Below are 13521 nucleotides of genomic sequence, written 5' to 3'. Positions count from 1 at the left end.
AGCCAGAAGCATACGTCCTGCCAAAGAATGAAGATTCATCGTGTTGCCAGTACCACACAGGTTGAATTAAACATAAATGCAAACAACTGGTACAATTTCATACTGATATTCTGCCTGACAGCAACATCAAAGATCAAAATATAGCATAATGTTAGATAATTAATCAAGGGTGTGTATATAGTTCATGTGAAGAAATGAACTGGAGGCTAGTGATCACAGAGGAATGAGTTTTCTGAGTGGGAAAGAATACTGTACAGGAAGAAAATAAAGAATACCAGGAGGATACTCAATGAAAATATCCAAGACAAATAGCTGGCTTTGGAAATCCTTTACAAAGATACAATTGCTAGAGCCTGTCAAATCTGAGTATGTTGATTTCCTTCTTTCTCAAGTCTCTTAAAATGTGTTTATCACTACTCAAGCCATTCAGTAGTAAATATCCGTAAAGGGACCTTTACTGATGTTAATATATATTTCCAAATCTCTCATGCAATAATTCTTTGGTTCACCATAATCTATCGAGATCAAAAAAGTGAGTTCAACCACTAAAGGCTAGACTTTTAAACATGAGGCTAAAATTAAAGTTCATCCAATCATATAAATGTCAAATCATCCTGCAGACACATAAACCAGATGTTTATCTTCTACATGTGCATATACCCTCATAAGGGTCTGTTTTCACTGTTCTCAGTGTTTCATTCCAAGTAGTCCAGGCAGGGCTAAGCTAGAAAGCTACTTTTAGTTGTTGACTTTTAATAGAAGACACCTCTGACTTGGAACTACTCCTTCACATAATGTATAATGCAAAGAAATTGCGGTTTGAGTCTCTCTTAAGCATCGGGAACAAAGACTTAAATACAGTGCAGTTTGGATCACCGTGTTACAAAATGAATCAAGGAACTTAATTAAACAATACGCATTCCTCAATAGGTTTATTCCATTTGGCTTCCTCTGTATAACCGACAATAAAAAGAAATCTTCCAAAAACACAAGTCTGATCATGTTATTCCTCCAGTTACAATTTTTCAAAGGCCTCCCTTGTCTTTGGAAACAGCAAATTTTTTATGTGGCTTTTGGCGCCAACTTCAATCTGGCAATCTCATAGCGTAGCAGAGGTTTTTTGAGCACTTTCAAGAATGAGGACCCTTTTCAACTTCAGAATTGCTCAGACTATATACCACCCAGAATGATCATAGCAGAACTTTTCATATTTATAGGTTGAATAATGCATAATGACAATTATTAAGTTAGCAATATTGCTAAATTATCTCTATCAATTTTAACACCTTTATTTATTTGAAAATATGATGGTTGTCTACAGAAAACTCTCAGATTCGTGGCTCACGGTTGAGAAATCACTCCATGGTGAAAAAAATAAGAAATTAGCAATTTCCTGGGCACGATATATATTTTTACTGTTGTAGCTCCATTGCTTAGTACTATGCTTGCAGAAAAAGTGCTCTCAAGATGTACCTGCTAAAAGAATGAACTACATAAAATCGTTCTGGTCTTAGTTACCAGGCTTTGAGGCTTTGTATCAGTTGCTTCATCTAGTGGACTGGCTCTCCCAAGGTATCCACAAGGTTCCTTCCCTCATGTGCTCCTTCAAGCCTCTGCTTAAATAACACCTTCGTAATGAGGCAACCCGCCATGTGAGATTCTCAACACCCACTAACTTATTCCATTTCATTTTTTTCCCCTAGCACTTATTTTCTATCATTCCCTAACTTACTGTGGCATTTTCTTTAGTATTATTTTTTTTCTCTCACCCCACGAGAACGCAACCTCCACAAGTACAGAGATTTTCTGTGATTTGTTCATAAGTGCATTCCAAGCTTCTAAAACAATGCCTGGTACAGTAATTTAAAAAACAATAATAACAAATCTTTCACAGATCATGCCATCCCATTGGTTCTTATCCTTCATCTAGTAAAAAAAAAAAAGGGGGTGGGGGGATGAAATCTTTCCTACTCAGTTTAAAGAGTGGTTTGAGGATCAAGGGAAGGTGATCCAGTCATTATTCTAAAATTTATGTAATTAAATTTGTAAATCTTTTCTCACGGGATGGTGCAGGTAAAGAGTGTGACAAAAAGGAGGTGTCCCCTTTCACCTAGAGGCCTATGACATGGGAATTATTTGCCTCCTCAGCCAACTACAGTTCAATTCATAAGCCTAATCTTACACATTTCATTGACATAACTGATAGTTTTGATGATAAAGATAGCCTACATGTTTTAGTTACAAATTATAAGCCATCTTGCTTCAATTTGGAATGTTTCGTTTCCCTAAAATACCTTCAGTTTCCTAACTGAGTTGTGCAAGGGTCTCTATAATTCTAGGTGTGATGGTTAATTTTATGTGTCAACTTGGCTAGGCTATGGTGCCCAGTTGTTTGGTCAACCACTAGGCTAGATGTAGCTGTAAGATTTTTTTAGATGTGATTAATAGTTACAATCAGCTGACCTTAAGCAAAGCAGATTACCCTTCATATGGTGGTGGGCCTCATCCAATCAGTTGAATGCGTTAACAGCAATAGCAGAGGTTTCACAAAGAAGAAGACATTCTGCCTCATGACTAAAACACGGGATTCTGTCCTGAATTTCCAGCCTGCTGGCCTGCCCTAGATATTTAAGATTTCTCATTTCACACAATCATGGCAACCAATCTCTCTCTCTCTCTCTCTCTGTCTCTCTCTCTCTGTCTGTCTGTCTCTCTCTCTCTCTCAATTGTGGTTTGTTTCTCTGGAGAACACTGACTAATACAACACAGTTCTAGGCAATTGAAGTTTTAGAAATTATGCTAGTGGCATGCCTGCTTAGAGAGGCAAAGACAACATGCACTGTCTGATACCTTATTCCTTAAAGAAACTCATTTTCATGGAGACGTACTTCGGTATTACAAAATGCACAGATGTTCAGTGCAAAGTTTGAGTTTTCACAAACAAAGGTAATTGTGTATCCAGCACACTCATCAATATACAGAACATTTCCATTACCCCTGTTTTCTTTCTCCACTGTTCTGATTTCTGTTACTACAGAGCAGTTTTATCTGCCATAGGACTTCACATAAAAAGATTTATACAGTATGTACTCTTTCATAAATTATTTCTAATGCTGAACATAATATTTTTGATATTTGACTATGGTGTGTGTATCTGTAGATTGAGTTTTTAACTTTTATGTTTAGGTTTCTGATCATCTTAAATTTATTTTTGTGGAGGGTGGAAGTTGAAGTTAAAAGCTGTCTGAGAACTCTTTCCAATTGGTGTAGAACAATTTGTTGAAATGATTTTTCTTTCCCTAGTTAAGTCACCTTGATGCTTTATTTTAAAAAAAATCAACTGACTATATATGTGTGGGTTTATTTCTAAACTCTCGATTTTGTTCAGTTCCTCTATCTTTATTACAACAATTCCAAGCAGTTTTGATTCTTTAGCCTTACAAGTCCTTAAATCAATTGGTGTGAGTCATCTAATTTTATTATACTTTTAAAAAAATAATAAAAGCTATTCTACACACTTTGCATTTCCATATAAATTTGAGAATCAGTTTGTCACTTTCAAAAATAAATGACTGTTGCTATTTTGATTAGGATTGCACTGAATTATAGCTCCACTGGTTGGAAACTGTTATCTTTTCAATCTGCGAGGTGATATTTATCTCCACTGATTTAGGTGGTATTTTGCAGTTTTTAGTATAGAGATCTTGAACATTTTTCTAAATTTATATTTCTAAGTCTCATGTATTAGCATGCTACTGTAAGTGATACTGTTCAGGTTTTAACTTTAACTTCCAATTTTGTTGTTGCTAGAATGTGAAAATAAAATTTTCTGTATTTATCTTATATTTAAGGAAACTCAATATCTCTCCAAAGTTAACTATGTAACTTTTTCATGAAATGTTTAAAACCTTATGGGATTAATATCCTATATGCCACAATGTAGTTGCTTTACTTCTAAGGGAAATTTGCTTCAATAAAAACAAACAAACAAACAAAAAAGCTCTACATTTATAATTTGCAATTCACTAATACTCTCACCCATAGGTTAAAATTACACACTTTAAGATAATAATTCCACTATATTTTAAGTTGCTGCTCATATAAGCACGGGAAAAAATTAAATAAATGCCCTAGTATAAGTGTCATACATATAAAAGAGGTTAAATATCCATTTTTCTATAAAAAGTTTTTTAAAGTCAATGAAGTAGCCTTGCTTTTGCAAAGGCAGGATAAAAATACCTCCAGACACAATTTCTCTGTGCTCATCCCTTTGCGTGAGCAGGGCCAATTCATTTAGCATTGTTTCTTTCCCTTATGCAGGATTCTCCCCCCACTCTCTGCGGGGAATTAGAACTCTCCTGACCCCTTCACCACTAACACCAACCTTCTCCTTCTTTAAACAAATAACAGTGAATCTGACTTTTTATACATGGCTGCTGATTGGTTGATTTCACTCAAACTTAAATATCTCTATGGTCAAAATTTACGGATAATTTAAGCTTTAAAGATAGAATTAAGCATCTGTTCACCCATGACAAAATCATCATCATCACCATCACCATCACCATCATCATCATCATCATCATCACCACCACCATCACCACCAAGCAGATGGAGAGCTAAAGTGATAGAAGAGGACAAACAGGCTTTCAAAACACATTGTGATTCCTCTGTTAGCCCTGTAGAAAACCTAATTGAGGCCTTTTAAGCTATGCTGTAAGCAAAGGGGAGTGTAAAAACAGGTCTTTATTTTCTAGATCCAACACTCCTGTCCTGAGATAACAAAAAGTATGGGGGCCTCCTACAAGTGGAGGAGACAGGGCACTTGATCTCTGGCTCCTTTTAGAATACAGAGCTTATACTGTCCAATGGGCCCTCATGGGGCTTCTCTCTTTACAGACCACTCCTACTCTTACTCCAGAGATTTTACACACACACACACACACACACACACACACACACACACTTTTGTTAGTACTTATTTCCCAAGTCTCCAGCTCTTACCAATGTCTACCCCTATCCCTTTGCCTCTCAACATTTCCCTAAATTTGACTACAAGACTTCTAGCAAAGTTGCATGTCACAGAGCTACAATCGCTCTGTTGACACAAACCTAACTACATGGCTGTATCAGAAAAAAGAAACAGTTATTCCAAATATTTCTGCCCCCAGAATAATCAAAGTAACAAAGAAAACTAATTTTCGATTGACTTCTTATATCGTTTTAATTCTGTTCTAATGTTTTTATGAATAAGTTTTTGTTTTTAATTACTTGAGTTCTGTGAGTATAAGGTATACTTTCTCTGAGGGGTCAAATAAAGAGTATTGAAGACACAGGTAACCAGATTGAACAGTATCAGTAGTCTGATCTACCTTAATATTCTGAAACTTGTGCAAACTTTTAAAATTATGCTCTGTTTAAAACCTTTGTTTTGTTTTGTTTCTGGTGTTTTATTTTATTTGGGGGGGGAGGGGCGGGTGATTAACCTACCTAAAGGATTTGACATATTTTCCAGGGACTTCTTAGGGAGATGGCATTTGACAATCAGTAAAGTGGAAAATCTGCAGTTTGAAAAGAAAGCTTCCCAAGTTATTCTAATAGATTCCTGCACCACCACCATTACTACCCCACCTCAACAAAGAATCATGGAGGCAAATTTTTAAACAAATAATTTATAAAAAGGCATGGAAAACACTGTTTACAATGTTCTTTATAATATATAACCAGGAGCCCAACCCAAAACAAAGTAAGCTACACAATGATTCCTGGAAGCTAAGATAATTAAGATACATAAGCAGATAATTAAAGTGAGAACTATTAAGAAACATTGTTATGGCTCCCTAGCACTCTCTGGAATGTATCCCACCAAGTAAATTCTGGCAATGAAACAGAGCAATTGTCTAAGAATGATTCTTCCTGGAACCAAGTGTGTCCATAGACATTTTGCTTTTTTCACAGGGCTAATTTTTAAACTTACTTAAGCTTTTACTCTACTTGTCTGCAAACTTAAAACTTTTTCCTAATACAGCCCCACCTGCAGCTGAACAAGGCAGCCCAGGTGAGGAAACAATCTATCTGGATCTGTAACTGCACTGAGATAAGCATTCCCAGAAGAGCAAAGAAGGGTCTCGGCCTCCCACATTTAGAATGACACAAACTAGTCCTGGGAAATTATCAGTCTTCTTCCGGCCAGGAGGAAGGGTTTGGGAAAGTACAGCGATAACCCTGATGTGATCAAGCAATTTTAACCCTCATCTTTGGGACCAGGCTGTGAGTGTTCCGTTATAAAAAGCCTCTTCCCCTCCATAAAACTGTATCTCAGGGAATGTCTTCAGACAATTCTTTCCAAGGCCCCTCCCACCCCTGCACATCCATTCTTGCCACTCCATGGGAACAGACCATTTGCTTCAGCTCCATTTCTTGTTCTTCATCCTCTATAAACACTGACGGCAAAGACTAGTTCTGGGTCTCCAAGCAGAGCAAAGCCAGGGGTCCTTTGGTTGCTCTCTGCTCCACATCCCATAGTTGTGGAAAGACCTTCCCAACCTCCATGACCAGCAGCACCTCATCTCCAAACAGCCGAGGAGAGACTATCAGATCATAAAGTAATCTGAACAGGAACATAGACTAGTTTGATTTTCAGGATAAATCAAAAGTCCACTAAATGTAAATAACATAACATACATGGTTTTCAGTGTGTGTGTGTGTGTGTGTAAAAAGTTAAAAGTCTCAGTGAACAGGTGAACACTGAGGTCAAATGCAGTTCAGTCACTTATTAGCCAAGAGTATAGGGAGTTCCTGAAGCTTTGGGGCCTGGAAACCCTCCCCAGTATGTGGGGGTGGTATTAACAACCATATCATAGAACTTTTCTGACATTTCGGTGAGAGTGTATATGGAAGTTCCTAGTGTACACAGGGTTCAAAAAAATGTTAGTGTTCTCCCCATACTCTGAATGGCTAACTTTAACAGAAGCGCTGCATTTAGCAGCTTTACTCAGCTAGGCATGGACAGAAGAAGAAAATAAGATATACAATCAGAGTTAGTAGGGTTATCCTAAGCTACAATGAGAGAAGAAACACTGTAGATGCTAACACCAAGCGCATTCAAGAGAAATGCAGCGGGGTTTTCTAAGTAATGTGGCTGACTGAACTTCAGCAATGCAGAGACCGAAAAGACACTCAAATTGAAGATGCCAGAATCCAGAATTTAATCACAGTCAACATAAGAGCCATGTTCACTGACCAGGAGAGAAGATCTGTTCACATCAAACTTTCTGGTCACATCCAAGAAGCCATACTCTCAATTTCATTTCCCTTGAATACCAAAGACAGCAAATATCTAGATTCCTTGAGTGAGTTTTGCTGCTGTTTCCATAGAAATGTGTCTCCTTGTAACCTAGTAATACATATTGTTTTAATATACAAAATATGCGAACCCTGTGGATTACTCAAATGCTGACAACGTTTTAGTGAAACACAACAGCCACTTTGTTCATCTGACAACATAGTTGGGAAAACCCTTTTTAGAAAAGGCAGAAACCTACCCAAACCCGGGTCAAACAGAATAAAGTAAACATGATCAATGTGACATACCTACATCGTGAATACATCATTATGAATCTGAAGAAAGCTGGAGGGCACAGAAGGGAAAAACTAGTTATGAAAGCAAATCACACACCTGGGAAGGAGAGAGGCTACTGTTAAGAGTGGGGGTTGGGGACTAGGCTGATGAGAGCTTGGTGGTAGGAAGCTTTCCACTGTGTACAACTGTGTAGGATTTAAGTTTCAAACCATGTGAATCCACTTTCTCTCAAAGAAACTAACTAAATAAATAATAAACACACACATTTGTAACCCTTAGTATTATCTCATATGCAGAAAAACAAAAAAACAAAAAAACAAACAAACAAAAAAGAAAACCCTACTTTCAATTCAGGAAAGCATATGCCTTCCTTTCCTTAGATGTCAAATTAATAATATTCCATTTTCTATTGGAACATTCTAATTTTTTTTTCATTTGAAATTTGTATAATAGAATGAGAACTGCAGAAGTCTCAGCACAAAAGACCCCGCCCAAACCTCTGCACTATAGGATGACCCTAGCCCTCCACTGAAATGCCAGCCAGCAACACAACAATACCAGTAGAACTCTACAACAATACCAGGGTTTGTTCTAGCCAATGCCCAAGACTAGGCCCCAGAAATCCCTTTAGAGCATTTACTAAAAAGGACCTATAATTGTGCATCCTTACTCCTACTCTGTTCCTTTGAGATGTATATGTATCTTCTACAAGGTCTTTCTCAATGACCTGAAAACCATTCTTTTGTGTAGTCATCAAGGAAATAAAGGGCCTCAGTCTCTCAGACTCTGTGGGAGAACAGAATCATTACTTCAGTATGGGCCACCTAGCAGACCCAGCTAGCCTAATCAGATTTTTATTGATCAACCCTTTGTCATTTTTCGCTTGAGCCCCACTCTCTGTCCCTCCATGTTCCTTCAATTTCCTTTTAAAAGGCCCGGTCACCTTTGCACCATTCAAAATGGAGCTCAGCTGTTTCCCCTACTCTCAGCAGTTACTGCAGAAAATCTGTTTTCACCACTTTAATGGCTAGCTTTATCTTTGGCAGTAGCGCCTTTGATATTTGTAAAGAATAGTCCAAAAATCCTAATTAATTTCTAAAATCCAGATTAGCATCATAGCACAAAATATTCCAAATAAAATGAAGAATAAAAGAACTAAAATATTTAATGGATGTCCTTAAGTCTCCTAGCAAGTCTATGAACACACACACACACACACACACACACACACACACACACACACACACGCAAGCTCGCAAGCACGCATGCGCGCATTTAGTGGGATTCTAAGTTCTAACTCTGTAGAATGAGCCCAGAAAAACAATACATTAATTCTGTAAACACAAAATAAAAATTTTATATTACCACTAAATAAAATTCTCCTGAATTACATTTCCATGTAGAATTTGTACGTTTCCTGAGTACAAATGCTCCTCAACTTATGATAGCGTTACGTCCTGATAAACTCATCGTAAGTTGAAAATGTCACAAGTTAAAAAATGCACGTAATACACTTAACCTACAAACACCATAGCTTGGCCTCGCCTACCTTAAACATGCTCAGAACACTTACATTAGCTTACAGTTGGCCAAGTATCTTGAGTTTCAGCTCAAGAACATTTGCCTTTCTCTTCGTAGCAGGGACAGGAGACACAGATAGATATTTTGTAGACAGGGTGAAATGTGAAATCACAAAACACAATGTCCAAAAAACATTGGCAACACAGCACACTGTAGTGTATGGATTGTTTACCTTCGTGATTGCATGGCTGACTGACAGCTGTGGCTCGCTGCCTCTGCCCAGAGAGTACAGTACCTCAAGTCACTGGCCTGGGAAAACAATCAAAATTTGAAGTATGGTTTCTACTGAATATATACCACATCCGCACCATCATCAAGTCAAAAAGACGTTAAGCTGAACCATCATAAGTCAGGGGCTCTATGTGCTCCAGACATAAATTATTTTTTAAAAACTTCAATAAAGATTTTTCTCTAACTTGATGAAGTATTTTTGTCCTGACGAGAGAATTCGTTATGGTGTTTCTGGTTTCCAGATTTTGTTAATTTCATGGACCCAAGTCAATCAGATATTCTACTCTAATTTATTCCAAAATCATTACCTTAACATCTGTAAACTTCCAAAAGAAAGTTTACTTCTATAGATGTTACTCCTTTTCTACAAATAAATGAATTTCTACATCACATGATTTCTTATGCAATAAGCACATTGGCTATGCTTAAATACTGACATATCCTTCATCTTTATACTGATTTAAAAGCATGCCATCGTGTAGCTATAAATTGTTAAATATTATGGATGTTGAAAAGCATTTTCTCACATTAGATATTGGAAATGTTAATCTACAAACCTCAAATCTACATAGCATTCAGAAACTGTTACATCAAGATAATTATTTAATCACGATAGCTACATTCATAATGATTGTCTAAAAATAGTATAAACATAATGTACATTAATTTTCCTCACGGCATTCACATTCCTGCAAATTTAAAACACTTAGGAAGTTCTAAAATGTTCTAAGTTGCTGCCTAATTTGATTTTTAGATACCACATAATTAATCAATCTTCAATTACCTTATGGCATCTTAAAATGTTTCAAAGTCAATTAAATTTTTTTGCAAAAATTTTGTAAAATGTATAAGAGTTTTTCCAAAATGTATCATGGACATTTGAATGCCTTATATTGTGAAAGATTAATAAATTGGCATATCATCAATTCCCTTAAGCAACAAAACAAGTATCTGACAACAAATGTTCACACAGAAATGTGGTAAGAAAGAATGCAGAATCTGAAACAGAAACATCTAGTACATATCAAAAACTGTTGTTGCTTAACAGTTCACCAGAAAATGGACTGTGCCGAAATCTCCCAATCCAAAGGTAGTTTTATTCTTGTTTTATAGTTTCTGCTTTTATTTTTCTTTCAACATTTTTCTCTTACTATTTTTGAGCTATGTCTAATAAGGAATACAAATAATTTCATCAATACATATAAATGCATTAAGAAATAAAATTCACTGCAAGATAAATCAGTTACAATTATTAGGATAGATTATTTAAAATGAAAGAAGAAAATATCATGGGAATACATACATATGTCACACACATACCCCATTTAGTATATTTCTATTTCATAAAAGGTAGCATTTAAAGTTTCTAACAGTTTGTTGCCCTTATGCTAAAATAAAATATATTAGTATATTGATTTTATATGCAAAACTTTTCTCAGTTACTAAATTTAAAAATTTGTCTATAGGTTCTCAAGGTTTCTAGGTAGATAACCATATTATTTGCAAAGAGTGATAGATTGATTTCTTACTTTCCAATCCTTTAACCTTCTATTTCTCTCTCTTCTCTTACTGTACTAGTTAGTATATCCAGTACAAGGTTGACCAGAAATCGTGATTGTGGCTATTCTTTTCTTATTATTTTAAGGTAATGTTCCTAACACTTAATAAGTTTAGTGTCTGCTTTAAATGTTGCTATATCACTTTATGAAGTTAAGAAATGTTACTTCTACCCCCTGTATGCTTAGAGTTTATCATTACTGAATGATGAATTTTATAATGTTTTTGCTCCATATTGAGATGACATTATTTTACTTCTTTCATTTGAATATACGGTAAATTACTAAAGTGAGCATTTTCATAATAAACTATTTCTGAATCCCTGGGATAAGGCAAATGGCACTCATGTTTATGAATAATATTGGCTTATCCTGCATGGGATGGTGGGCTGTGCCCCCTGCAACTAAAGACTGAAAACAGTGACTGGATTTGGAGCTGGGCTGCACTCTCCACCACTAGATTGAAGGGCAAAGACTTGGAGCTGATAGGCCCTGGAGAAATGCACTGTTCCCCAATATGCCCCAATACAAAAAATTTAAATAAACAAATAGAATAATATTGGTTTGCAAGTTGGACTTTAACATTTACCTCTATAAATTTAACTTATAATAACATAAATACTATATAGCTTAACCACTTTTCTGTTAATATTTTGCCCACTGTAACAAACACAACAGGAGCAGCATAAACAGAAACCTTCAGAGAAGTACAGTACTTTAAACAAGTACTGTAAAGATACTACTCAAATCTATGATGTTCTGATAATACTTGCAAGTATGTGTTCATCAGTGCATTACATATTAGTCAATCAACAAATAGTTATTAAGGACCTATATTTTACCAGGCGCCGTACAGGGAATAAATCAGTGAAACAAACCAAAACACACACACATACTTTTCCACAAAGAAGCCAAAAACACGATGGAGAAAAGAAATCCTCTTCAATAAATGGTGCTGGGAAAATTTGAGAGTCATATGCTAAAGAATGAAAGTAGACTATTATCTGTGACCATATACCAAAATTAACCCAAAATGGATTATAGACTTAAACATAAGACCTAAAACAACAAATTACATGGAAGAAAGCATAAGTAATAACTTATGAATGTTGGGTTCAGAGAGGATTTTATGAATTTGACCTCAAAGACAAGGAAAGTGATAGCAAAAATAAATGAATGGGACTATATCAAACTAAAAAGCTTCTGCACAACAAAAGAAGCCATCAGCAAAACAAAGAGGTAACTAACCAAATGGGAGAAGATGTTTATAAACAATGCCTCTAATAAGGGTCTACTATCCAAAGTATATAAATAACACATACAACTAAACAACAATGACAACAACAAGAACAACAAAACAATCTGATTAAAGATTGGATTGAGGACCTGAACAGACACTTCTCCCAAGAAGAGAAACAAATGGCCAACAAACACATGAACAAACGCTCAACTTCACAAGCTATTAGGGAAATGCAAATCAAATCCAAATGAGATAGCACTTCACACCTGTTAGAATGACAATTATCAACAAGACAAGTAATAAACTGTGGAGGGGTTGTGGAGAAAAAGGAAACCTCATACACTGCTGGTGGGAATGTAAACTGGTACAGCCACTATGGAAAACAGTATGTAGCTTCCTCAAAAAATTAAGAAGAGAATTACCATATGACCCAGCAATCCCTCTTCTGGGTATCTACCCTCCAAAAATCTGAAAACATGTATTTCTAAAGATACATGTACCCCTATGTTCATTGCAGCATTATTCATGGTGGCCAAGACATGAGAACAATGAAAGTTTCCTTCAATAGATGATTGGATAAAGAAGATGTGGTATATGTACAATGGAATATTCTCAGACATAAGAAATGATGAAATACTGTCATTTGTGACAACATGGATAGATCTTGAGTTTATCATGTTAAGTAAAATAAGTCAGACAGAAACTGTTGAGAACCATATGACTTCACTCATATCTGGCATATAAATCTGAAAGCAACAAATGGAGAAACAAAGAAACAAGAACTCATAGACACAGACAACGGTTTAATGGTTACTAGAGGGTAAAGAGGGAGAGGGGTGGTAGAAGAGGGTAAGGGGGGTCAAATACACACGATGGAAGAACTGACTCTGGGTGGTAAACATACAATGCAATATATAGATGATGTATTATAGAAATGTACACTTGAAATCTATATAATTTTACTAATCAACATGACCTCAATAAATTTAATTAAGAGAAAAAAAGAATTACACATATTTATTAATAGATAATATGTTTGAGAGACCAAAAAAATACTATTTTCAAAATACTAAGGTAACTAGTTGAAAATTTAAAGATGAAATTAAAGTTCAAATGTCTGTTATTTATTATACTCTGGCAAGTATATGTTTATTTTATAGTTCATTAAAAATCTCTAATATATTTACCTAAATTACAATTTCACAATTTTCTATCAGTACAGTCTACATTTTCCTTTTTAAAATAAAATTTTTAATAAATTTGGTATTTTGGCCAAAAACTTTTACATGTTTCTCATTTAAAATGTCATAAGCATAAGCATTAGAAAATAC

At 35.6% G+C, this 13521-nt stretch overlaps 1 protein-coding gene across 3 annotated transcripts in view; it reads right to left on the bottom strand.

The window, feature by feature from the left end:
* CRPPA (CDP-L-ribitol pyrophosphorylase A) overlaps positions 1-13521 on the bottom strand; it is a 222164-nt gene that overhangs the window by 69692 nt on the left and 138951 nt on the right. Inside the window, exon 10 of one of the 3 annotated variants that reach the window (XM_081079469.1) lies at positions 9336-9412. The exons of the other annotated variants lie outside the window; for them this stretch is intronic. Coding sequence (XP_080935595.1) covers positions 9336-9412 — 77 coding nt within the window. The remainder of the gene's footprint in view (positions 1-9335; positions 9413-13521) is intronic. 3 annotated transcript variants of the gene reach the window in all.

This window comes from Rhinolophus hipposideros (assembly GCF_964194185.1).
Source record: "Rhinolophus hipposideros genome assembly, chromosome: 18".
Taxonomy (NCBI): domain Eukaryota; kingdom Metazoa; phylum Chordata; class Mammalia; order Chiroptera; family Rhinolophidae; genus Rhinolophus; species Rhinolophus hipposideros.
Note: the sequence above shows the minus strand (reverse complement) of the source record. Positions and strands in the feature narration are given on the sequence as shown.